Source organism: Balaenoptera acutorostrata, chromosome 13 (assembly GCF_949987535.1).
Source record: "Balaenoptera acutorostrata chromosome 13, mBalAcu1.1, whole genome shotgun sequence".
In the NCBI taxonomy this organism is placed as follows: Eukaryota; Metazoa; Chordata; class Mammalia; order Artiodactyla; family Balaenopteridae; genus Balaenoptera; species Balaenoptera acutorostrata.
In genome coordinates this window covers 48,937,764-48,965,740 of record NC_080076.1, presented here as the reverse complement: position 1 = coordinate 48,965,740, position 27,977 = coordinate 48,937,764, and the positions used below count along the sequence as shown (strand labels likewise).

General features: G+C 40.5%; 1 protein-coding gene across 1 annotated transcript in view; it reads right to left on the bottom strand.

Annotated features, from left to right (window-relative positions):
* CDH2 (cadherin 2) overlaps nucleotides 1–27,977 on the bottom strand; it is a 213,711-nt gene that overhangs the window by 22,652 nt on the left and 163,082 nt on the right. Inside the window, exons 8-14 of the mRNA XM_057527082.1 lie at nucleotides 20,576–20,713; nucleotides 19,711–19,896; nucleotides 16,861–17,114; nucleotides 15,306–15,448; nucleotides 12,202–12,435; nucleotides 11,666–11,899; nucleotides 9,556–9,695 (exon numbers count right to left, since the gene is read on the bottom strand). Of these exons, the coding sequence (XP_057383065.1) occupies nucleotides 9,556–9,695; nucleotides 11,666–11,899; nucleotides 12,202–12,435; nucleotides 15,306–15,448; nucleotides 16,861–17,114; nucleotides 19,711–19,896; nucleotides 20,576–20,713 (1,329 nt within the window). The remainder of the gene's footprint in view (nucleotides 1–9,555; nucleotides 9,696–11,665; nucleotides 11,900–12,201; nucleotides 12,436–15,305; nucleotides 15,449–16,860; nucleotides 17,115–19,710; nucleotides 19,897–20,575; nucleotides 20,714–27,977) is intronic.

Below are 27,977 nucleotides of genomic sequence, written 5' to 3'. Positions count from 1 at the left end.
ATGGACCTGGCTTTGAGAACTGGACTAATGGCATTATCTACTGCATAGGGTTGTTGGGATTATAAAAGATTACAAAAGACACGTGAACTGAGAGCAGAGCCCAGTGCCTGACACAGGACAAGTATATAATGAAACACTGGCATTTATGAATCTGATCATTTCCTGAAGCTATCATAGATTTCAAAAAATTAAGGGAAGTTATCAGACTGTAATGGTTCAATTAACCCTGTAGAAAGACTTGCAAACTAAGAGATTCTGGAAGAGGGCCCAATGCACAAACATTCTATGAGTGCCTGCCAGGTGCCAATTGTCCTAGATACTGGAATAAAAAAATGAATGTGACAAGTCCCTGCTCTCACGGGCTTTAAGGTCGGGACCAGAGCTGCACATAAGATCTCAAAATAGAGGCAGACACGGGATACGCTGTGGGAGCACGCAGCAGAGACACTTGATTCAGCCTGCGACCCTGAGAGATGTCTTGAGATGGAATCTTGGGGGCTGAATAGAGTTAGGTAGGGAAAGACTGTGGACTAAGCCATAAAAGTGTGAAATAGCATGAGACAGGTTAGATGTATAGGAAGTTCAATTCTACTGCAGTTTAAAATGCAAGGTGGAGGATCAATGAGAGGAGAAACTGAGTCATCAACCCAGAGTCCCCTTTCCTCAAAGCCAAACCCTGAGTCACAGGAACTGTGGGTTCTTTCCCCATCTCAGGCACTTCAACTCTGTTGAATGTGCTTTCTGTGTCATGGAGATGTGGGGGATCTGATCTACTGAAATACTGAGACTAATTTCTAGAAATCACATAAGACATTAATTATTTCATTGAAAAAAAAAAAAAAGCCAGTTGACACTCATACAGCAATCACATCTGGATCTTTTGGGTTTTGGAATCCCTGCCCACTAAAAAGAGCTCCTGGCATGACTACCTTTATCCTTAAATATGTGATTCCTTTCACGAGCAAGTGCTGGGCCTCGATCAAGAAGACTTAGTATCCCCGGGATGTAGGGGAAGTGCTCCCCAGGTGGAGGACAGCTGCTCTCCCTGGATTTGGGTGAGCCTGACCCACAGTGTCCCATTTTCCTGCTGGACCTCCTGTGTCTCCTCTGTGTCCAGGGACCCACTTCTTTCTGACACATGTGGATGGGTCAGATCGATGCTCCTGATCTAGCTGTGGGTAGTTACTGTGAGAAAGCATGTTCTCACAGAACCTCAGAAAGATTCTCTAAACTCAGGTACCTAATCAGGGTGGCTAGAGCCTCCCAGCTGGTCACCAAACCCATTTATTCTTCTCTCAAGGCAGGAGTGGAAGTGATGTGTCTCATTTCCAGGCCTGGCCCCTGAAAATCTCCCACAAATCATCCTTCCTGCCCTTCTGTCACCCAGTGACACATGTATGTATGGCTAGGGTGACCTTGGAAGCCACATGTGGAAGATGGGGGAGTCACTGGCGCTCTGAGTCCCTGAGTGACCGCGTGGAATGGCACAAACTTTCTCTCCCCATTCCAAACTCCCATGACTCGAAACCCAATTACGGCCAAGGAAGCAAGACATAAACTTCAGAGAGGCTTAGGTCACTGAAATCTTAGAGCTTGTTACAGCAGCTAGCCTATTTTAACTAAGAGATCTGCCTAAATATATTTGTGGCTAATTCCCTTTCTTTCTTTCTCTTTTTCAAAAACCAGTACTACAGGAAAGTATCCCATGGTTTCAGAGCACTGTAGTACCTCCTTCCCATAGGAATTTGTTTTTTGTTCATCCAAAGCATAATAGTTATTATATAATTGAATCAGAGTCTGCAAAAAGGGGTACCTACAAAGGATAGGCTGATAACGTAAATCCATAAAGCTGGCCTGGTATGGAAAAAAGGAAACCAACAATTACTGGAACGCGCTTGCTGCTTAAAAAAGACGTCTCTGTTTAGTTTCCAACAATCATCGCCATGTCAGAATGCAGGCCAACTTTTCATTTTTTTGAGAGGACAGGAAGAGCCAGAATTTTTTTATGTGAATTTTTGTCAGTTTTTAAACTCTGCCAGCTGAATAACACACAGCCGTGGGCTTTTCATGAACAGACCCCCTGTGTCTGAACTGTGACTTTCAAGTGATCCAGAATCCAGCTTTCTGACATGGCCCCAAACCATCAGGGCTGGTAGCAGGTACCTTCTCAGAGAGCTCAGAACCATCTCTAGTGCAAAAGAAACTAGCCCAGAACACGTCTCTAAGACTTCAGGAACCAAATTTGGGCATTCTGAGAGCCCCCATCGGCCTGGAATGTGAAGCCTACTGAGCCCAAGAGGTGCTGGGCCCTGGGGCAAGAGACTGAGAGCAAACAGCTTATTAGCCAATTGTGAGGCTATGCTCAACAGCAGCAGTAGGTATGGGAATTCAGAGTGGTACCCAGTGGATAACAAGGGCTGAGAATCCAAGAGTGACCCAGAGGAAACCAATGTGGCGTCTTCACGCAGCTATTCACACTTTCCGTCAGGATCAGCTCGGACCAGCGTCAGCGTTAATCTCAGATGAGTTGACTCTGCTTGCGCAGATGACAAGCCTGCTCCCTTACTGCTACCCTTGTTCCCCTGAACCACCAGCTGTGGTCCTAAGGCTCCCAGTGTCCACTGACTGTCATTGGAGAAACCTCCGAACGTGCGTAGCAACACCTTCTTTCACAGACCCAGAGCCCCCAAACAGCCCAAGGCCTTGGGAACGGAAAATCTTCCAAGTTAAATTTTAAGAGCAGAGAAAACTACTGTAGATCCCGGAGCCTACTTCAAGGACGGGACGGACTTCTTCTGATAAATTCAGATGACATTCTGAAAGGCACTGTTTTCATTGCCAGGCTGAGCTTGAGCTTTGCCAAGGAAGGTACCATCTTCTTTGGGCTCAGGCCTATTGGAATTTAATCCCCACCTTCACTACTTTCTAACAGTGGGGACCTTCTTTGCTGGACTGGGGGAGGGTCAAATGAAATTATGAATATAAAGCACTTAGTACAGGTATTCAGTACAGTGCCTAATACGTAGGTTACCACACACCCCCCGCCCCCCAACAATAGCTTCTGCTGTTATTATGGAGAACGAAGCTGTATAATGTCGAGAGATTTAGGCAGAGGTTGTCTGAAGACAGCACTAGTGAATATTATAAACATAATACACATTCGGTATATGTTTGTTTAATGTAAGAGTAATCGTAATTAAGTCTAAGCTTTGAAGAGCAGGAAGCTAACAGTTTCTGTTTCCCATCCTGGGGCTAAAAGGGGATGGTTCCAGGAGAAGTGAACTATCAGGCGGTTACACTGTACATTCACCCGTATTTTATTAGTGATGCTGATACCGAAGGAGCCAGATACAAAGATCATGAAAAGGGATACAGTGTCTGCAACCAGCTCCACTGACCAAAAGGGCACTGAAGGACATTTACTAATGAGGATAATTAAACATGACTTGATAACCACCCAAAGCCCCCCCTGATCACCGCAGCGAAGCAGATAAAGAAGGGACCTCACCCTCTGAAAAGAGACTGGGCATTATACTGAGTCTGTCCAACTGCCAACAGCACTGTGAGGAAATAATGGTTGTGTTCAGAACACATCTAATGCCAGTTTCAAAGACAGGCCCAACCTAGTCACGTGACAATGGAAACCAGAGCAGAATACCCACACGCACCGAGAAAAGTCTACTGTACACAAGACAAGAGAGAAGATATGGAGGTGTTTTTTCGGTTTATTTGTTTTGTTTTTCTTTTCTTAGGCTCTATATCTTTAGCTATTTTGTTAAAGGAACTAGCAACCTGTGTTTTGGCACAGAACTTAAACAGAGATGCTAATCAACAGCAGGGAAGATAAAGGCTCCCTTGTAAAGGACTGTTTTGCTTTGTTTTCTTTCTAATCGGTCAGCTCCTTAAGAATACTTCCTCTGGGCAGGAAGAATAAGAATTTTGGCTAAGCCAGCTGTAGGCTAGGCGTCATAGCCTCCTGGCGACAGCTGCTGCAGACCTGCCTTTGCCTGTAGCCACGAGCCTCCACCAACTAGCTAAACTGACCGCTGAGATCTACCCATCTTTGAAAGCTGATGATTCTGAAAGACTGTCTGGCGGAGACGTCCAGCAGACCACAGCCTGATCATGACAAGCTGTCTGCTTCCTATGGTACAGCCTCCAACCACATCTGGAGGTAACACCCGTGCTCTGTAAAATGCCAGCTACGTGTAATAAAAATCGACCAGAACGTGTCTAGGATGTAACACGGCACCAATTCCATTTCCGGGGCTCACTCTTGTAAAAACATAATGTCTTCAAAAAAAAAAAAAAAAACAATAAAAAATATGAGCCAAAATCTGTTGCCAAAAAGGCTTAATGCACGCTTCAGAGAAACAGAATTTCTAACAAGGAGCCACATGTGAATTATGGACAATAGTATACAGTACACGTCACAAAACTGAACTTCTCAGGAACCGGCTATGATTTTAAGATTAAAAAGCAATGGCATCTTGTTGAGAACATGGAGAAGCATTTGGCATAAATTCACTTAGAAAGTAGGAGTATTAAATCAAGTGTTTCTTTTTCTTAAGGAAAAAAAGTAAATGGTAAAATCCATCCAAAACTTTAAAATAGAAATCTTGATGAATTCTACTGGAGGAAATATCCTAACAGATAGGGAGATATATTAGAAAGCTCTAGTAACGAAAACAGCATGGTATTGGCCTAAGAATAGACAAATAGGACAACTAGTACGGCACAGAGTATCTGGAAGCCACCCCACAGGTCCATACATATATAACCACCTGCTTTATGACAAACGGACCCCTTCAGTGCAGTGGAGATGGGTTATCTTTTTAGTAAACAGTGCTGGATAGCCAGCTAGGAGGAAAACAAAAGAGCCCTGAGCCATATCTTTTTTTTTTATTGGACTATAATTGCTTTATAATGCTGTGTTAGTTTCTGCTGTACAATGAAGTGAATCAGCTATATGTATATCTATATCCCCTCCCTCTTGGACCTCCCTCCACCCCCATCCCACTCAACTAGGTCATCACAGAGCACCCTGTGCTATACATCAGGTTCCCACTAGATAGCTATTTCACACATGGTAGTGTATTTATGTCAAACCTAATCTCCCAATTTGTCCCACCCTCCCCTTCCCCCTCTGTGTCCATATGTCCATTCTCTACGTCTGCTTCTCTATTCCTGCCCTGCAAATAGGTTCATCTGTACCATTTTTCTAGATTCCACAAATATGCGTTAATATATGATATTTGTTTTTCTCTTTCTGGCTTACTTATACTACATGAATAATCCATTACAGATGGATCACAGACTTAACATAATAGGTAAAACCATAAAGCTTCAAGAAGGCAAGATTTTTTTTGGGGGGTATTCATTAACTCAGGGAGACAAAGTTTTCTTAAATAGGTATAAATGTACTAACCATAATGGAAAAAACTGATAAATTAGACTTCGTTAAAATTAAAAACTTCTTTTCATCATAAGGTACCACTAAGAGAATAAAAAAGCAAGCTACAGAATAGAAGATATTTATAATACATTTATCCGACAAAGAACTGATATCCATAGTACATAAGGCCCTCCTACAAATCAATAAGAAAAAGACAAACAACCCAATAGAAGAGTAAACAAATAAGCTGAACAGACACTTCACAGAGAAGATATCAAAATGGCAAGTAAGTTGGTAGGAACATCCCAATTAAGTCATAATGAGGCATATACCACCAGAGTGGCTAAAATTTTGAAAGACTGAAAAAACCCAAGGGCTAGTGAGGATGTAGGGCAACTGGAAGTCTCATATGCCGCTGTGGCCGGGGGAGTGTGAACTGGTACAATCACTTCGGAAAACTGGCAGGATTGTACTGAGGGCTGCGCATATATGCACATTCTAGGACCTAGAAATTCAATCCCTGAGCACATACCAGCAGAAATGCGCCAAAACACAGGCATAAGAACATTCATAGCAGTTTTATTCATAATAACTCAGCTGGATCAACTCAAATGTCAAGTGTAGTAGGATGGATAAATAAAATGTGGTCAATCCTCACAACACAACAGTATTTGGCAATGACAAGAAATGAACTACTTCTAAATGTAGCATGGATGAATCTTACAGATAAAATATTGAGTAAAGGAAGCCAGGCAGGAAAAGTACCTACTGTATGACATCCATTTTTACAATAAAATCCAAAACCAGGTAATGCCCATCTGTGGTGATAGAAATCAAAAATACTAGTTACTTTTGACACAGGGCATACTGCCTGACGGGGGTACACAGTAAGTTTCTGGGGTAATGGAAACATGCTTTGTTGACATGAGTGATGATTATACTCTTAAACAGGGAGGAAGCCTTCTGCTTCTGGTTGGGATAGAGAAAGGCATGAGGTTATCATTTACACTCTAATGCTGAGAACAAGCCAGGTATGTTACTAAATCACAGATTTCTGAGAACATAAGATAGCTAAAAACATAATGAGATCTAACTGAATGAAAATAAAGAAACCAGCAAGCCCTTTCTAGGAGAAAGAAGACCCAGAACTGCTCTTATCCCTGGAGGAAGAGTGAGAAGAGTCATTCAACGGTAAAAGGACAGATCACCCTGACTCTGAAGGAAACTTTAGTGGCCATGAGTGGATATAGGCTTGATGGAGTCACATTCTTGGGGAGCCTGTACCTACCACCAGCTCCTTCCCATAGGCCTTTACCTAGTGCACAAAGTGGGGGTCCACCAAAGGGTGGGTGCAGGGCCACAGATCTGTCATACTAAGGAGGGAGTTTGGATTTGATAATTTCCAAAGAGCAGATGGGGTGTGCATCCAGAGACCGGACACTCATGAGGAGGCTGCCGCAGGTCAGTGATGCTTCTGACCTAAGTGAAGGCAGCGGCCTGGATGATGGTAAAAGTGAATGGATTCCATGAACCACTTTAGAGGCAGAGGAGACAGAACTTTTCGGTGTAGCCTTCCTATGCTGCACATTTTATTCCGCTATTATGAGGTAAAAGTTAGAGTGAATAAAAAACCCATTATCTAATTTTGTCACAATTTTCTATAATGAGAACTGCAAATGGGAATCGTTAACAGGATCAGAGAATGGGTGGAGGCTCTTGATCTAGACTAAACTGCCATCAAAGAACCAAGAGGCAACAGAAAGACGCCACAGGAAGACCGGCACTATTTCAATAAAGAAATGAGCCACTGAGGTCAATCCAGAGCAAGTTCCAGAAGAGTCTTTGGACTATCAAGAAAGCGGGTAGGAAGCGACACATTCGTGCCCAAGAGTTGATCTGGGAGCAGAGAAAATTTCCTGGGTCAGGTAAAGAAGAGGCTGAAGATTGGTGATAACAATTTTAATAAATCTTGCAATATCATTTGATCTCAAGCATCAATCTAAGTGGACACAGTCAGTAATGGAAGTAAGTCTTTCCTAAAATAACTACAAGAATAAAATTTCATTAAATAATTTCTTAAAGGAATTGGAAGGGAGGAGAAAAAGCCAGATCAGTTGACATCAAGTACCCTGGTCCAGACCCTCGGATCTGAGAAATATCTTGGTTCTTGATTCTATGCAGCATCAAGTCATGACTGGTGTCCTTCTAGTTGTTACTATTTTTACCAAAGCTTCACTGAGTTGGGTTTAGGTTTATGCCTAGAAAATTATGCACAATGACATGAAAAATAAAATGCTGAAAGAAGATTTATGAGATAATGTGATCAGTATAACGTTTGCTGTTCTTGAACATAGCTCAGGAAAGTGAAAGCACAGATTAATGAGGGATTAAGCCAAACATGAATTTTAATATCCAAAGACATTTATAAGCAAGAAACCCTGGGGTATATTTATAGAGCCACTTTAATTAGTCAGTATTCAAAACAGCTTTACACATGAGTCAAGTTTTCAACAGATTTGAAATAAGCATCTCTTCTAAATGAGACAGTTGAGGTATTGTAAACCAACCATGGAATCGGGAATCGGAAGATTCGGGCTTGAGTTCTGACTCTGCCAATTACAGACTTGGAGAGCAAATCACAAAACCTGTTCAAATGGAAAATGGAAAACTCTGATGGGCTGCCACAAAGATGAAACACAACAATGGGTGTGAATGTGCTTTGTAAAACAAAAAGCGATATATTATTTCCTCAAAGGAGTAAAGAAGACAGAGAACATATGTTCAGAAATTTGCTTGAATTAATTTTTCAAGTTAACAGTCCTATCACTAATGTCTACGTATATACTCTGCAGACAGAGTATTTTGAATTTACTGATAATGATCCAAGACCCAAGGATTCTGGGTTCTTTACCTGACTACTACCCCCAACACTTGCATTAGTATATGGAAGTGAGAGCTATCCAATGTATCTAAGAAATACCTCTCACAGTGATTGCTCATGGATTATACTCATACCTTCCAGATAATTTCAAAAGGAACTATATATTGATAACTATATAGTTAGTTTAGGCTGTAGCATCAGACAGACCTGGATTCAAATCCTACCTCTATCACTTCCTAGTTGTATGAATTTATAGACTCCAACAATCCCTAGGATCTGTTTTCTAACACAAAAGTGGAGATAGTCACAATACAGTACACAGCTTTCAAAGATTTAAGAGGTAACAGCATTTAATGTGCTTAGAAGAATGCCTGGTATGTAGTACAGACCTTGAAAGTGTTAGTTATAATGATATCTAAAATGTTGCTTCCCAGCAGATAAAATTCTTCATTTTCCACCTATTGGTCATTCCCATCCTTGAACAGGGATGAAGTTCCTTATGTACACACAGAAGCTCATGTTATTCTATAACGAGTCAGGAGCTCAACATTTATTAAGCAACTACTATAAGCCAGGCACCATGACAGACATCACAGGTACAGAGGTGAACTAGATATTGTCTCTATCCGCAAATATTTCTCAAGAATGTAAGACCCTTGGGAATTCCCTAGCAGTCCAGTGGTTAGGACTCTGCACTGTCCCTGCCAGGGCCCGGGTTCAATCCTTGGTCGGGGAACTAAGATCCCGCAAGCCATGTGCGGAGTGGCCAAAAAGAAAAAAAAGTAAGACTCTTGAGGGCAAATCTTTGTTGGCTCTGCCCACCTCTGTTTCCCCAGTGATTAAAATAGTGCCTGGATTATTGAATGTGCTTGGTAAATGTTTATGAAATGAATAGTCTGTGCTTTTTCTGCCATACTGATAAATATCCAAATTCCAACATAGAAACTTTTATTTTGGATATGCAATGAAGAAAAACTGTAAAGAAAAACATTTTTATCAGTACAGATATAATTAGTATTAGGTGTAAATCCTGGGCTCCTTGAATCAATGTTAATGATCTTCTCACAAAATAAATACAATGACATTTGGCACTTTGGAAAAAAAAAAAATCAATAGGCAGCACAGGTTGGAAAGAATTCACCAAGTGTTTGATAATGTGATAAAAGAAAAGAAACTTGATCCCATTCTTTTACTCTATGTATTAATATTTTCCCCACCACTTTAATTTTAAGATGATAAAATTTCACTTAGAGATTTAAAGATTTAAAACATTGCTCACCTGGTCTTCTTCTCCTCCACCTTCTTCGTCATATTTTAAAATATTATCTCTTACATCGTCTTCTGGATCAATTAAAAGCTGCTTGGCCTGGCGTTCCTTATCCCGACGTTTCATCCATACTACGAACATCAGAACAAGAACTAGGCAGAAAGAGAGTAAAGACATACAGTGTTGTAATTTTTAAAACCTGACCTATCTAATCACAGTCTTCAACATTAAAAATGTATACTTATATGGCTGGAAAACTTCTAATGCATCTTCCACTGTTACCTATTTCTGGCCTCACATGACCAGAGACAAGACAAAGCAGAGGCCCTGAGCGCTAGGTTTAGAGCGTGAGGACCCGGGTTCTGCAAACTGGTGCCCTGGGAACTCACTGAGTGGACGTCTGTCCTCAGTTTTACCATCTACAAATGGGGACAAAAACTATTTCTGTCTTTTACTTTGTCTTGCTAGAGGATAGGATACGCTTAATATAATGGCTTGTAAATTTTACAACAGCAAACAACAGTAAGTGAAATAGTCACTCATTATTTAATTGCTGTTTCATTCCAGTTGATCCGCCATCATTCTACTCCCCAAATCAGAGAGAAGGGCACTTGTCAAGGACAGGACGTGCTTGCCAAGATGCCTTTGGTAGTACACTAGACCCGGATCAGCGACTTGATCTTGAGGATTTTTGACTCCCAAGGGCCTGGGTCTTTCTACTGCACTATTGTGCTTTTTTCCCCTTTCCTATTCAACTGCATGTTTCAGGTAAGAAGGCCAGGGGATTAGTTTGAGCACTGAAATAACATTAGGCATTCATGCTTTACATTTCTGTGGCAGGATTAGAATCATAAATTTTCCAGTGCGTTGATGTTAAAATCAGCATTGATTCATTTTCCTTCAAAATGGCTTGAGTCACTCCTTCATGCCACAATCCATCAGCTCTAAGTCTTTCTTGATAAGGTTGGCGTATATGCCCCACGTTAGTTGAAACTGAAACATATCCTTAAGTGTACATCTAGTGCACATTCCTTCTAAAATCTGGGGCTATCAGTTTACATCCTGAAGCAAAAGATTTAATGACTCTTATTTGAGCACATTTTTATTATTGGCCATAAAAGTAAATATCCTCCTTGTAAAGCCAGATACATGATCTCATTTGCCATTGTTCCAGGGCTAAATCTAGCAAGTGGATTATTAGTATAGCATGTAAGTTTCAAATTATAGTCAAAGTAGTCTCCACACAGGAAGTAAAAAATGCTTAGCCTTCTACAGTAATTGCTTAGAAAAAAAAGGGACAGGATTCTAAATTACTAGAACACTTGCAAATGGAGAAAACATAAAAGAAATGGCCAACATTTTCAAGAAAGTGATTGGTGCATAGCATGATCGCACAACAAACTAAGTCCCGCTGCTATTCAACAATACAACACAGGGTCCAGGCAATTTATTCTTTCAACCTGCATGCTTCCAAGTGGTTCCTAAAGTACTTTCCAGTGGTTAATTCCTTGCATTCCACTGAACCAAAGACTGCAAAGTATTTTACAAAGGAGCAATTCCTTAATCTAGACTTGCTCTAAAGACAGACAGTTTATTGAGCTGTGCAATCATTTCTATTATCCAGTGTGCTGTATGAAGTACAATCTCTCACTATTTTATGCAGCCCGGCAAAAACAAATACCTTGATCCTTGCATGACTGGAGCAGGTTGCTGACTGCACTTTATATGAAGGAAAGCAAAGGAAAGCAATATACTTATTTTCCTAAATCACCAACTACGTGCCATGAATTCAGACTCGCATCCTAAGAGAGGGGCTCCAACTGAGCACTGTCTAATATTTTTCTAGGAAAAGAGTTTGCTACAGCTCCCCAAGCGATCCGCATCAGAAAACTGCAACAGGGCATGAAAGAGGTAGGCTGGCTGGGTTTGCTGCAAACATGTAAGTGCTTGCAAGGATGCTCAGGGCTTTTCTCATTCTGAAGTGGGCTTGGCTGCTAGAAAATGCTCAGAGGTGGAAGAGAGTTGTTAGGTTACGATGAAAGGCGACAATAAAAAGTTACTTTGCTAAACATCCTAGAAGCAACAAGAATTACACCTAAGAGACGAGGAGGAAAGTACTCACTGAGCAGGATGATGATGCAGAGCAAGATGGCAATGATGGCGCCCGTGCCCAGCCCTGCTCCCACGATTCTATCCACATCTGTGCAGTCCCCGTTGGAGTCACACTGGCAAACCTTCACGCGAAGGATGGAAATATTTGACTTGGGAGGATTACCCGAATCTGTGATTATGATTGGAACTTCATATATCCCGGCTTCGAGAAATTTTATCTTTAAATTGAGCTGAGCAAAATCACCTATACAAAAAAGGGAAAAATACAGTCTGATAGTTCATACGTTATACGATTCAAAAACACATGGCATCTTCCAGAACGTATTACTCCCGAATGGTACATATAAAGCAGATTTCAACTATCCTGCACTGTCAAGTTTTTTTGTTTTTTTTTTGTCTTTAAGGGCTTCTAATATCTTATTTAAACTTTAAGTAGCTTTTAAAACACATTTAAGAGGAAAACAATAAAGCACTTAAAATTAACTTTTCATGCCAGGTCAAAGCCTCTCAACTGCACATATATTCAAATAATGAACCTGTTCTCACCATTAAGCCGAGTGATGGTCCAATTTCTCTTAATAGTCACTGGAGACAAAGGAAGATCAAAAGCAAATGGTCCAGCGTTTGGATCAATGTCATAGTCAAGTGCTGTGATGTTAATTGAATTGGGGTCCGGAGTTTCGCAAGTCTCTGCCTCCTGAGGTAGCACTTGAGGGGCATTGTCGTTAATATCAAGTAAATAGATCTGCAGTGTTCCCGTTCCACTCATAGGAGGGATTCCTTGAAAGGGAGAAAAAAACCACAAACTGATGCTTAACAATTCTTTCCCTTGAGACTCACTTACGGTGAAACTCTAAGTTTCCAGGATGCTTGCCCCTATCACTGCGTAACCTTGGAAGAATGTAGTTGCCACAGCATCTCGGCAGACTGGTTTTGCTACAAGGCCACTTCATGCCTCTTTTGCAGGATGACCCTGTGCTGCCCCCGCCGGGGCTGCGGGCGCTGAGGGGCGGTAGCAAGGCGCATGCGCACGTCCCTGGCCCGGCCAAGGGTGATCCGGCGCCCTCGCCGTCCTTGCTCTGGGCCCCGTGCACATCGTGCTCCTCTAGGCACTGGGGGATGTAAGAGAAGCAGAACCCCGGGCTCATGATCTCATGGGCCCTACTCTTTGAGGGAGAACCAAGCCGTGTGCACAAAAGAACCCGAGAATGCTTTTCAAGCTCAGACACTGCTCTGAAATATCGAAAACAGTCTACAGACAAGTGATAACGGACCCACAGACCTCATCTTGGGGAGGAACCCATGGAGAAGAGACATGGTATTTACTGATCAACCAACTACCTCCCTGAGAAAGCATTAGATTGCTCCCTATACGTTATTTCATTGTCATCCTACGAAGTAGGTTTAAACAGATAGGCACCGAAGTTTCTGTAAACTGGTCACGGTCGCACCCTCTTGGAAGTGGTACGGTTGCCTAGTGAAGACTGGTCTGCCTGACCCCAAATCCGTTCTCATTCCACTATAAAATGCGGTCTCTGTACTTATCACTTGTGAAAATTTAGACTGGTGATTTGGACTCTGCTGTGTTATAAATATTTATAAATAAATATATAACAAATATATAAAATGTAATGAAAACATTATTATATAAACATAATATTAATTAAATATATAAGACAATTATGTTTAATTATGTAATTTATATGTATTGTATAAATCTAATATAATAGAAATATAGGAATTTTCAAAATAAGGCTGAATATTGAAACCCAGAGGTTTAAGTGACCTGCCCAAGGTCATGAAACGAGGAAGGTGCACACATACACTCCTCAGGAGGGGACACGGAGAAATCTCCACAGACCTCTCTAAGGAGTACGGATGGCTCTGAGAGCAGGGAGGTTAAGGTGGAGTGGTAGGATGGCTGTTCACGATATTCTAATACCACCAGAGCCACTATGATTCTTTGTAGTTTGAGTTAGTTTCACATTTATTATCACATTTAATACTATTTGACTGTCATAACAACTTCATAGAATAGCAAGCAGCAAAAACAACAATCAATAATGAAACAAAGGCACAGAGATTCTAATAGCTTGTCCAATTATTAAGGAGCAGAACTGGGGCTCTAAATCCAGTCTTGTGATTTAAAGTCAAGTGCATTTGCAAAGCATCACAGCTACACAGGTTTAACTGCTCACTTCTCTCTTGTATCAAACACCTTTTCAAGTAGAAAACAATCTACGTTGGTGAATGAATAATCTGGTTGTAACTCACAACTAACATATATACATATAATTTTATAGCTCTTTAAATCTCAACATAATGGTGCAAGATATATTACTTTAAGTTTCACTGTGGAGAAAGCTACCACTTACATACGGCGAGACAATATACAACAGACACGAATGCTGTGCTTTGATGTGAAATGGCAGAAGAGGTTCCTGTCAAGTTTCAATTCTAAATATTTGAACAGTAGGTCTCATATTAGAAAGGATAAGAAATATTGCTTTGGCCCTGTCACCTTGTAGATTTCTGACAGATAATGATCTCATTGAATCTCATTATACAGGATTTGGAAAGGTTCTTTGAAACTGTTCTTATCAAAAATGTTGATATGCAACATTTTTCAAACTGCATATCTCGGCCACCAAATAGAAAAGCCTACTATTTTTATTAGAAGCTAACATTCATAGTCCAACATTAAAATGATTTTAAAAGATGGTCATGATTCAGTTTTAAAACTATTAACACATATAGAAATGTTTATTTGAGTGTTTAGTTTGTGCCAGGCACTGTTTTAAAAGCTTTACATGTACAAGCCTTGTTATCTTCCCCTGTACACTATGAGTTATATACTGCTACCATTATCCCTATTTAACAGAAAAAGGAAATGGACAGATTTAAAACCTTGTTGCCAGTCCTGCAGTTGGAAAATGATAGAACTGGAGTCTGGACCCTGGGGGTCAGGTGGAACTTCAAAGCTTCACTCTTAAACCATGTCATATTGAGAGCTGAAACAAGTCCAACTCCAGTTTAACGTGAGTCATTTTCATCTTACATATCTAAAAAAAAGTGCTCTCTATTAGTATCAGCCATTTAGAATCCAGCAGAGACCCAGAAATAAAAAAGATGCTAAACTATATGTTTATGTTTTTCAAAACCAACATACTAAAAGCTCAAGTACTCAATTATTTCAGTTTATGCATGAAATTTAGAATTTCCTAGCCTATGGCAGACTAGAGGTAGAGAATTAGAAAGAGGAAGAATGCTAGATACAGACAAACTGATGGCAGCAAACACATTGACTATAAGAAATATAAAAAAGACCACCTCAAAAACCACAGTGTCTGGGCCACTGAGGCATCAAGGTGCAGCAGGGCAGAAAAACCACAAAGGCTTGTGATCACAATACTAGGTGACCACGGAGGGTATAAGGACATTGGGAACATTCATTACAGAAAACAGGGAATGTATCACAGAAAGCCCAGTGGAAATGGAAAATAGAAATTGGGGCCTTAGAAGAATGAAGGTCACTTTTCTAGACAATTGGGTTTTGTAGAAAACTTCATTTCCTGATGATGCATTTGTGATAAGGCTCTACGCTCTTAACAACATCCAGGATAATACAGTGACTATATTTAATTACGTACCATTGTCAGAAGCAAGGAAAGTAGCATTATATATATTATTTTTCACATTTGGAGATTCTCTGTCCAAAACAGCAATTGTAGTTATCTGTCCATTCACAGGATCTATTTTTAGCCAGTTGGCAGGATCAGATAATTTTGTGTATCTACAAAATGAAAGCACAATACATTTAATATTTTTGACATGACACTTAAAAAATAAAGCCTATTTTTCAGGTTTTGTCCCAGATGAAACCAGTGCGTTAACTTGCATTTTTGTAGATGATGGTTGGACATGCAGCTGTAACGCGGGAAAGAATTTCTGTGGCAGTGCTTTGGGGAGGTACATGAAGGCTGTGTGCTGCGTGGGCAGGTGCACAGGAAACATTGCATAGGTGTTCCAGGGGAAAGACGAGGAGCCCAGTCTCCCTACTGCAGGTTGGGGTTAAGGGGGATCTGACAGATCTGATTTTAAGCTGTTATCTAGTTCATAAGATAGCAACGGTGCAGAAAAAATAGCTCAAATATATCTTCTAAGTGAGCAGGAGTCCTAAGGTATAGGGCTTAAGAGAAATTTTGATAGAAGTTGAATTTTCTATCACAGAACACTCCTAAAATGTTTACCACCTCATCATGGTGGAGATGTGGTCACAGTGGGGAGACCCCCCCCCAAATTCCCATTCCTCCTAGGATCTTCCCACCTGGGCCAAGCCTCAGAACTACACCCTCCAAGGGAAGTCCCATGGTCTGAGAAGATTTATCTGTATCAGCTTAACCTCCTTTTTTATTTGGGGTGGGGATAAGCTTTTCAAGCTTGGGAAACCAACAGACAAATTGGAAAACATATCCTGTTTTGAGAGGTAAAAATTTCCAGGAGTCCAGAATACCTATGCACTAGCTATTTCTCTATCTTGATTCCAATGTATAGAGAAATGAAGAAGATACGCAGTTATTTATCTGTTAGCAACAGTTCTGAAAGAAGTTAAATAAAATATGAGCTAATTTTAAAAGCTACCATCACCAGCGACGGATAATAGTCACTTGGAATATACTCTGCCAACCATCTACTCCCGCATTAGGAAGGATAAATTACACTTTGCTGAGGCTGGAAATCTTTACAGATATGTTTTGTAAGTCCTATAATCACTGTACAGGTGAGGGATGAAAATAGTTAGCTCTTATATCTTGGTGTTGGCATGAGTTTTCTTTTCTTCCTGATGTGCGGGGAAGAGATAAATGTTATAAGCTTCTGAGACTCCCCTATTTACTCACAGGAGAAGCTTTACGTGATGGTTGGCATAAAAGCACAGGCTCAATTATTACTAAAGACTTTAAAAAAGGAAAGAGGACAGAAGAAAAGAGGCTGAAAACTTATTTCTTTAAATAATACATGAGTAGATCCATTCTTATAATTCCGATATAATATACTCATGGAGCCGCTGAAGAAACTTCATCAAAGAATTAAAAATAATCTTGTAATAAGGAGTTTGGGTGCTAATGAAAATTTCTCACTCCGATGGTGAATAGATTTTGTGCACAGCATAGAACAGAACGTAAATTACAAAATGGCATTTGATACCTAATATTTTGCTGCATATATCGATCTGGGTCCTGAGCAGTGAACGTTGTTAACATGGTACCGGCATGAAGACCTTCTTCTTGGCGAATGATCTTAGGATTTGGGGCAAAATAAGGGTTTTCATTCACATCAATAACTGTGACAGACACAGTTGCAGTTGACTGAGGTGGGTGCTGAATTCCCTTGGCTAATGGCACTTGATTTTCTGCAGCGACAGTAAGGACATACATCCTATTTGTCTCAAAGTCGATTGGCTGGAAAAATAAAAAAAATTTTTTAAAGGAGAAACCATATTTTTGCAGGAAATAAGAATATTTGCATTCTGCAGTTTATCCTTCTAGCAACTCCATTTCTAAAACATTAATTTTTCATTCACTACACCATAGGTTGCTCTCAAATTTCTGGAAAATATGCATTAGCATGGCCGTTGACTGAAACATTTATTGCAATTTAACCTACTTATAGAAGATATTTATATATCTTGGGCATTTCAAAGATTTATGTTCACAAAATAATGCTTATTACTATTGCATGCTGCATTTATTTAGCTACATCTAACAACTTAGTTATTCTTAAGAACAGCACTGTTGACCAAAAATAAAAAATACTAAATAATCTGGGATCAAGTGAGAACATGATGGTGTAGATTGTACTCTCAAACATTGGTACAAAGACCAATCCTCATCCAAGAAAGCTTTTACCAGTCTGTGATGAAGTGGACAAAACAAAAACTAGAAAATGTGATTTTTTTTTCCTCATAAAGCTAAACTTACTCTATTTAAAAGTATCATTCATAATTTGAAGTATACATTTTAGAGTACACACACATATACACCTTCAATAAACAGTAGTGTTTGTAGGTAGAAGGACTTTTATTTTTTCCTTAGTTAGCAAACTAAAAACTTTATTTTTTCTGGCTGTTTTCCAAAATAATTTTGGGGATTTTACTGGTCTGTACAAATCCCAAATCTAAGAATGCCACTCTAGATAAAGGCAATGCACAAATAACCTTAATGTAAATATTAACTTCCAGAGTTCCACTGAATCCCATTGTCAATAGAAAAGTTACCAGGAGTCAAGGGACCAGACTGGACTTTCCCTCTTAATTTCCCTGATCTTCTTCTAGCTGAGGTGCAGATAAGCATTACTGTGCATTAACAGTATGAAAAAAAGAGCTTGGAGAACTCTCATGCCATCCTGGAGAGTCTAAGAAGGACCAAGGGCAGCAGCTACGAGAAAGCCACAATATTAGCACAGACCACACCAGTTTCTTCACCTAGACCACCTACTCAACTCTTCAGAGTTTCTTCCCTCTCACTCTACAATCCCCAGTTCAACTTCCCTTTCTGAATTATTTTCAACAAGACGGTCAAGGAGCCAGGAAAGAAGACAATTCTTTTGAGTAAGCACATTAGCTCCATGAAACATCCCTGACAACACTTACTTATGCTAAGAGCTTTAATGGATATTAAGCTTATTTATCCCACGGAACAACATTGAGACTTAGGTACCAGTTATCTCCTCACTGTCTGTGTAAGAACCTGAGGCTTAAAAAACCTGCCATGTTGTCACCACTACAAAGGGCAGAGCTGGGATTTGAACACAGAGGGTGGTGCTGTCACTCACTATGCTGTGTTCAGAGAATTTCCCACTCCCACCTCAAGGGGGAGATTACCATTCTACTCACGCACATATAACATTCTTGGCAACGGAGCCCTTGGTACACCTTTCTCTGTAAGACCAACATTCAGGTTCCCTTACGAATCAAGAATGTTGGGATGCGAGGCAAAGAAGCAGCTCTCTTCCCTGGGTGGCTAAAAAGAGATGATCGCTTCAAAGAGCTCTTCCATCCGTTAGCACCATCTATTTGTTACCCTTGAAGTTAACATCCCTTTTACTTCCGGCGCTCAGCTTTGTTCTATTTTTTTTCTGACAATTAAGGATCAGAAGAACCAATTTCTTAAAGTCTTGAAAATAGCACTTAAAAGCAGCAATGTAGGGGCTTCCCTGCTGGCACAGTAGTTGACCTCCGCCTGCCAATGCAGGGGACACGGGTTCGAGCCCTGGTCCGGGAAGATCCCACATGCCGCAGAGCAACTAAGCCTGTGTGCCACAACTACTGAGCCTGCGCTCTAGAGCCCGCGAGCCACAACTGCTGGGGCCAGTGCGTCTGGAGCCCGTGCTCCACGATGGGGGAGGCCATCGTAATGAGAAGCCCGCGCACCGTGGCAGGGAGTGGCCCCCGCTCGCCACAACTGGAGAAAGCCCGCGTGCAGCAACAAAGACCCAACGCAGCCAGAATTAAATAAAAAATTTAAAAAAAAACAAAAGGAAGTGCAAGCTAATACTTAAAAAAAAAAAAAAAAAAGCAATGTAAATTCAAAACCTTTTAAGAGCGTAGGCCCTCTCCTTGCCTACACTCGCTCTGTTTTACGTCTGTGATATTTTCTGGTTTGTTCCCTGAGCCAATACTCTAATAGCAACCTGTAGACATAAGAATAGTACGTGTGGGGCATCCTTCTTAATAGCTATCAATTGGCCATCAAAAATCCATGATGTGACATATCACTAACACATCCATGGCACTGACAGCACTGTTGAGGGCTGTCCTGTCTTCACTGTTAAAACTCCCCGATGACTGAAAAACAATCATATTCCAGGGATAAAGTGAGACCATCTATGTTGGCCTCGGCGTAAGTGAAAAATAACAGACGTGACTCCTCCAAATACATTAACTCAGATTCAGACATGTTCAAAAGAAAAAAGTCCTGAGATTCAATAACAACCTAAGGGGTAGGTGGCATATATGGGTTGCTGCAGAGTGGCCATGAGAGAGACCATCGCACTTACTTTGACTACGGTGACTAAGCCATCGTTACTGTTGGGGTCGGTTTGAATGGCAAAGCGCCCGGCGGGGTCCCCGCCGCTGATTCTGTAGACGGCGTTCCAGGCTGGCGTGTGGGGCTGATCCTTATCCGTCACAGTTAGATTAGCAACTATGATATCTACCCTGTTTTCAGGGACTTCGCCATAGAACTATAAGAAAAGACAAAGCTCAGTCAGAGGAGCGACAGGCATGGCTGAAGGACAGTGTGTCTTGACGACCACACTGCCCTGATTTTACCACCCCATTAAATCTTTATTATCCACACTAAACGAGGAGATTAGTAATGCAGGTAATCACAGCATTTATGTTTGACTTTAAAAATACTATAACTTTTTTCAGCCCTCAAATTTTTTTTTTTGAAATTATGTTACAGTTTCATTACTATTAAAATTAGCATCCTTCTGTGAGTGATTAATGGTGGGGGGGCATGGGTAGGAGGAAAGGACTTGTCTGAAGGAATTCATTTTACTCAAGAGATCATAATTATATGCTGACAAAGTAGCATCTATCAGTCACGTGGTTCGTGCACCTGAAGATATTTATAAATATTTTGTTATAACAGCATCAAGTCTTTTTAGGGCATTTCTTCCAGGCAGCACGTTTTAACAACTTTATCAGTGGACTTGGAGAGAACGAAAAAACAAATTACTTCGGTGCCTTATTTAAAACCCTGGCGTAAGTGACAGGAAACTTAGGAGTCAGTAGCCATTCTACAATGAGAAGAATGAAGCAAGTTCCAGCTCTGTTTAACGCATTTATTATTCATGACAAAACTTCTCAGTAATGGACCACAGGCCTAGACTTCTGTGAGTGACAGTCTGTACTTACTGTCATGGCAGTAAACTCTGGAGGATTGTCATTGACATCTGTCACCGTGATGACAGCCGTGGCTGTGTTTGAAAGGCCATATGTGGGATTGCCTTCCATGTCCGTAGCTTGAATTATTAACGTATACTGTTGCACTTTCTAAAAAGACATAAAGATAACAACTGAAATGAAACTAATTCCTCAAGAAGACGTAACAGTTGTTTTGTAAATGGCTCTTGATTACACACGGAAAGCATAGCATTATTCACTCTGATTAACAGGACTCAAAATTTCCCAAGTGGAGTTTACTTTAACTTGTGAAGCACAGGTCTGGTCCTTGTCTAGAGAGATTTAACTATATGTTTTCACCTCTACTGGCGGAAAGGAAAGCGCGGCAGATGTGTGAAATTCACTGCGAAGCTGAAACTTCCATCTGGTCTCAACCTTTCTTTTTCTTCTGAACTTCACAACATTGTCATCAAGCATTCAAGTCATGTGGTTTGTATTTACTTTTTCATACGTTAATTTCTACTCTGTTTAGGATACTGAAAACAATAAAGAAACTTGAGAGAGAGAAGAAAGCATATATAATTCATGAAGTATATATGCTTTCCTTTTATATATCCTTATAGATGTTGTTTCTATTATAACAAGGTTGATACAGTAATTTTCTCCTAATTTCCATTAGTGTATATTATTTACAACTATAAAGGAGAGAGACATTGTTAAATGAAGTCAAAACCAGAATAAAGGGTTTATGTCTATATCCTTCATTTTGTAACACAGTAGGTATTTAATAGTTGCATACTCAGTGGACTGCTATTTGGGCATAACACTCATTGGGTCCACAGACCTATAATGAATACGGATACAGTTTCATATAGATGGTTAATATCAAATAGGCATCACTGCTTTCAGATTCCAGACTGAAGTTTTTAAAGGGGAGCCATATTCAGCTGTAATGTATCTAAGAGAAAAATCTTGAGATCGTCTGAGATGTCTACAGCACTAGTTGATGAAGTTCTGTATTAGGAAAACCTAAACAAAACAAATACCTAAAATCATTAGAAATCTCTGTGGAAATTGGCACAGATAAAAAATATAGATCATTGAAAAATGTTAAAACATCCTGAACAACAAAACTCACTTCTTCATACAAAAATAAACAGTCACTGCAAAGAGTAGTTTTCGCTAATTCTGAATATAGCCAACATTATGAATGGCCACTCTTGAGGGATTTCTGGAGCTTAGGGAGAACAGACACAAATTGTAGCTTTTGCTTTAGTTGTTAGTGAGAAAGGCAAGGCAAAGAAAGGGGTAGGAGGGAAAGTCAAACCTCACACATTCAATTTTTAGTGTCTGTCCACCAAGATGCCAATCTCTAGCAGTTACTTCAGTTCCTTTTCCTTTGTCTTCAAAAAAAACACCCACTTTTTCGATTGGAAAAAAAAAAGAAACAAAGGAACAGTGTTGGTTGAGCCATTTAAATTTTTCTTAACCCATAACCCCTCACCATAATGCTTACATAGGCTAAAATATTTCTCAATGATTTCCATTCCCAATCAAGAGTGTCATTTCAGCTTAATGCTCTCACAGTTAACAAGAGAATTTTGTAGGGCATTCAATTCAGCCTCCCAGCTGAAAAATCATGAAAAATAAAAATTTGTTATGACTTTGAAATGCCATTTTTGTTGTCTGCTATTTGCAGAAACAGATGAACATTCTCAAAAAAGAAAAAAAAATGGTATTTTTAACAGAAGATAAAAAATGTACATAGGTATTATCTGGAGATATGGTTCTTTGTTAATGTCTACTTTACAGTGATCTTTAGAATTATATAAGCATAATATGTACAATTTTCCACTGAGCTGAAATATTGGGCTCAGTAGCTAATACTTGAAATTTCCTATTGCTTCAAGCTAGTCTTGAGATATCTAAGTTACAAAAGAACATTGTTATTTCTAAAATGCAGTGTTTCTTCGAGTAAAGAAAAACACCAACTTGGTAAATAATATAATCTCCAATTTTAAGTGCCTGATTGGTAAAATGCTTTTACATTTAGTAAGGAAGTCATCACAGTCTATGTTTTAGACAACCAAACTATTTAGAGCTTCTTGCCTAATTTAGTCACTTGGCATCTGGTTCTGAATGACTGACATTTAGATTTCGTAAGAATTTGACTTCCCACCCTCATAGTTTCGCATCTGATCAAGGGGACTTCGCTTAAAAACATTTCCTTGCTTTCTGTTCTAGAAAGGACAAAGTCTCAACCCCTCTGCTTGCTGTCAATCCTTTCATCTCTGTGACTCACCTTTCCCACCAAAGCTCTCACCTTCCATTCACTGACCCCATACCTTGAGCTGTCTGTATTTATCTTCAAATGCCTATCGCATCCCTGCGCCACTGCATTTGGCATTTTCCTCTGCCTGAATCAGTGGTTCTTAACTGGAGCGATTTTGCCCTACATCTCCCCCAGGGGATATCTGTCAATAACCTGAGACGTTTCTGGTTGTCACAACTGGGTAGTGCTACTGACGTCTAATGGGTAGAGACCACAGACGCTACTAAACACCTATGATGCACAGGACAGGCTCCCACAGCAGAGACTTATCCCGTCCAAAATGTCAACAGAGCCGAGGTTGAGAAACCCTGGCCCAGAATACCCTTCCCCCTTTACCTGAGCCTAGCAAACACGAAGCTTAAAGTCACCTCAGAGATGACTTCTGAAAGTCCTTGAGAAAGAGCTGTTTGCCTACTCAGGACACACCTCTGTCACTGTTTCTAGTTTCTGAGGCTGTTATCAGTCCATCTGTCTGTCCTCCCCGGCTACACACACACATACCCACACCCCTCCCCAGGGTCATTGCTTTGCAGACGTTTATGTCCCTGGCATATAGCGTAATGCCTGACACAGCATAAGCAAGGGACAAATGCTTTTGAATCTGTAGCTGGTGGATGAATGTATGGGAAACCTCGGGCCTTGCATTATATTATAAAAATCATTTCAGGTTTGGGAAAAACCATCTCCTTATTTACATGGCTAGCTATCATTTATTCATTAAAACATATATACTGGGAGCAGAAACTAGCTCACTGTTTCCCAAACCGCTAAGCTGATTCATATACCATCTTCCCAATTCTCCTATATCCTCGTATTTCCACACCATGAGTCACTTACTATTTATCTTGACGTGAACTCCCTTTTAAAAAACAATTTATTGTAAAAGTACTGTAAATGGAAAACTAGCATCACTTGCCATAAATATAACTCTAAAACTAAACACAATACAATGCTTGTGCTCTGGCAGTCTCTACTTGATGGAGTAGCATCTAAAAGACTTGTGGTCTCTGGTTTTCCCTACAGGCTTCCCTACGTGTATCAGTTAAAACCATTATACTTGTGTGCCGCACTTTTGAAACTAGAGCACTGAACTAGAGTGCTCTAAGTGAACGAAGAGGTGAGAATATTCAGTCATCCATTTGGCACACATCTAATGAATGTCTACCTGGACAAAATAATGAACAAAACCAGAGATGGCTTTGCTGCCATTAAGTGAAAGAGACAAATATGAATGGGTCACAGGGCCAAATGTGCAATGCGACCATAGTGAGAGAAGGAAGAAGTGATGGGAGGAACCTTTCATAGGGTGCCTTCAACCAGTCCTCCAAGGCTGGAGGGAGGAATGAATGCAAGACGCATTCTGGGGGTAAACTGAGAGGAACTTGACGGCTAAATCAATCAGTGGATGGATGGCAGGGCACAGGAAAGGGAGGTATATAGACCATGATCTTGGGAAACTGGGGAGGTGGCCCACTGATCACATGAAATAGAAAATTCCTCAGGAAGCACAGATTTAGGGAGATGATAGGTTTGCTTTTGAAAAGATGCATTGAGTTCAAGGATGGACAAGTAAGTAAGAATGTCTGAGAACTTGGGAGGGAAGTGCAGGTTTGTGACCCTGTTCAAATTCTTAAATGCAAAGCCTCAGTTCCCTCATCTGTGAAATGGGGCTGACAGTGCTATCTACCTTGTAAGTTTGTGGGCTAAAAAATTTTTTTGGAATGGTTACTGTATATCGGGGCATTGTTCTAAGGGCCTTGATAATAAAAAAGTAACATTTATTGCGAAGGAGCACTAACTATGCGCCCCACTATACATTGTGTCTCATTTAGTGCTCAGAATAAACCTATAAGGCAGGTGGACTGTTTTCATCCCCATTTTACAGAGGAGGAAACCAAGGCTTAGGGAGCCAGAGAAGCTTGCCCATTGACACTGAGTCATAAGCAGCTGAGAAAAGATTTGAATCCAGGTCTCTCTGAGTCCAGAGTCTGTACCATTAATGGTTGCGCTATATGAGTGCCCTCCAAGCAAGTGGGAATATATGCACGGCCTGAGTGAATCCTGAGTGGGGGAAGGAGGTGGAAAGCCAGATTCCAAGGAGACCAGGACAAGGCAGGAGTGAGAGGTGAGTATGGGCTGCCCTTCTTAGGAGTCTGGTGTTGACAAGAAGAAAATCGAAAACCTTGAACTTTTCTTCCAGGTTCCTGTTCAAGGTGAAAAGAAGAGGAGCACATGGACCTCAATGAATATCGGGAGCTAGAAGGCAGATATGATGTCCATGTAACACGGTCTCTGTGTATCTGGAGGAACACACGCCACTGTGTGCCCTGGGGAGGGGCTGAGGACCGGCTCTTGGAGAGTGCGGATTAGCCTGCTCTATAGAGAGATGGGACAGAAATCTTCAGGCAGGGGAAACAAAAGACAGAGAAGCACAGAAAAGTTCAGATCTGTACAAGGACTGACATGTGGCTGTATGGGCGAAGGGCACCACTGGCTCCTTAGCAGGACGTAAGGAATTCTAGGAGCTTGGACTAAAGAAGGCTTTGGGACCAGCGTCCTAGAGGGTCTGGAGCGCCACGTTAAAGAGCTCTGACTTCATGCTGTGGGTTGTGGATTATGAAGGAACCAGTGGGGTTTGCAGGAGGGAACCTGCAGAGGAGGGAAGACCAAGACCACAGAAAACAGGAGAACATTCCTTCAGGAGAGAACACAGAATTGAGGGCACGAGCAAACGTATTATTTGGCGTGGAAAACAGGAAGCATAATTCTTTCTTCATCATAAGAAAAATTATGATGAGGAGTCAAGGTGATGGTGATCATCCACCGGATGCTGAGAATGGATTTATGATGGCAGCAGGGAAAATGAGAGTTAATACGTATTGGACACTGTCCTGAATGCTTTCCGCCTTGCGTTACGTCATCCTTACAACCGTCCCATGGAGTAGATGTAATATTATCACCCCCATTTACAGATGGGGGAGCTGAGGTTTCAGGTTAATACACTGAAGGTCACATAGCCCATCACAGGCAAAGCCAGAATTATTCAAACCTAGTGAAGCAGAGGGTAACTCATCAGTAGTCCTGACCAAAAAGGGCAGGAGATGGACATATAAAAGCTGGAGAAAAGAAGAAAATGCCAGGAATAGGTACCACCAAGTCAGGCAACAAGAAGTCAGGTGGATAAACAACAAGGTCCTACTGTATAGCACAGGGAACTATATTCAATATCCTGTAATCAACCATAATGGAAAAGAACATGAAAAAGAATATTTTATAAAACTGATAAAAAGGATATATGTAAAACTGAATCACTTTGCTGTACAGCAAAAATTAATGTAACATTGTAAATCAACTATACTTCAATAAAATAAATTTTAAAAAATGTATTTAGAAAACCAAAAAAAAAAAGAAATCAGGTGGAGATTAAAAAATTGAAGACTGGCAAGTATGGTGGGTACAGCTTTAGGCCTGGAAAAACCCCAAGAATTGGAATTTTTTTAAACCTGGAGATGAAAGGTAAATAAAAAGCTGAATCTCAGTAAGCATTTCAGTGATTAGGAATCACTTAAAGGTGTCATCCATCCTGGGAGGATGACAACGGAAATGACTCGACATAAAGAAAATTGTGAATTCTAATAGAAATAAAAGCATCTCCAGCCTGCACAGAGGCCCGGAGAAGTCAGAATAATGTACCCCTGGCCTCAGGCAGAATTACCATAAACCATCCAAGATAGATACATTTTCCCCATGTTAAATGACTTTCAGGAAAGGAAGGTTTTCTGTAATTTTCCCCAGTAACTCATTGTTGTGTTTAATAATTTCACTGTTAAGGAGCAATTTCTCATACTGTATCTAACCCGTGATTCACCAGTTTCGAATTCACGTCCACATTCATTTCATCGGGTCGTGGATAGCTGCTTCCATTCACCGCAAGACATACTTACCCAAAGTACAGCCTGACTTCCGTCTTTCACCCTCTAAACTAAATACAGTCTCTTTGATTTTTAAATACAGTTGGTTTGCTTTGGCAAAACTATCTTTCATTCTCTATGCCTCTTGCTTTTCATAAAACAGTGAGGCTAAATGTGATAGGAATATTACCGTATGAAAACAAGATGAAGTCCCATTTCTGTATCTCACAATGAGAGTGTGAAATGAAAGAGAAATATTAGCTTTGGGAGATGAGCTATACCTACTTAGTATGTGAGCAGCCTGGCACTCAAGAGACAATATTAAAAAATATACCATATTCTCATATAAAATATAGCATTCATGCTGAATTTACTGACATTTAAGAATAGTATTTCATACAGAAATGGAAGAGGTGTAAAGACATACGTGTTCCAAATATCATTGAACTAAAGGTACTACTGCAAAAACTAAGTTTCAACAATCTCTGGTGCAAAACATTCCTAGAGGAAGAATTGTTGACACGTGGGAATTAATAAGCACAATGTAATAGCCATACATCTAACTCCTAAGTAAGGTCTCAGCTCAGCTGTGAATTAAGTAATCTTGATTGGCTCATAGTACTTTATTAAAGTGTTGCTAGCACTATCTTGCGTATATAATGAATTGCAATAGTAATGTTTTCTTCAATCCAATTCAAGTGGGTGCTACTTACTAAGGCAAGTGAAGCGTCATAAAAACCAACTCCTAAAATCCTTGTCAATAATATTTATTATGGTAGGTCTAATGGTTCCTTTTGACACACATAATATGAGGTCTTATCACTATAAAAGCTGGCTCAGCCAGAAATCTACAAGCACGGATCTCTATGAGTTGGCACCTGGATTATTCACTCACACAGTGATTACCGATGGTCAATAATGACCTTGAGAATCTCTAAGAAAATGGTCAGAACCTAATGGAGAAAGGGTGTAAAAACTTTGTGAGGGCTAGAGTTTTCAGGAAAGGATATAAGCAGGGCTTGAATGGCAGCATGAAGAATTGGAAGGCTCAAGATCAAGAAAAATGGGCAAGACATTCCTGGCAGAAGGAATCATGTGAACAAAACACAGCAGGGTGCCGGAGTATGGTGGGCTCAGGTCTGTCACAGCGAGATGACCGATCTGGAATGAC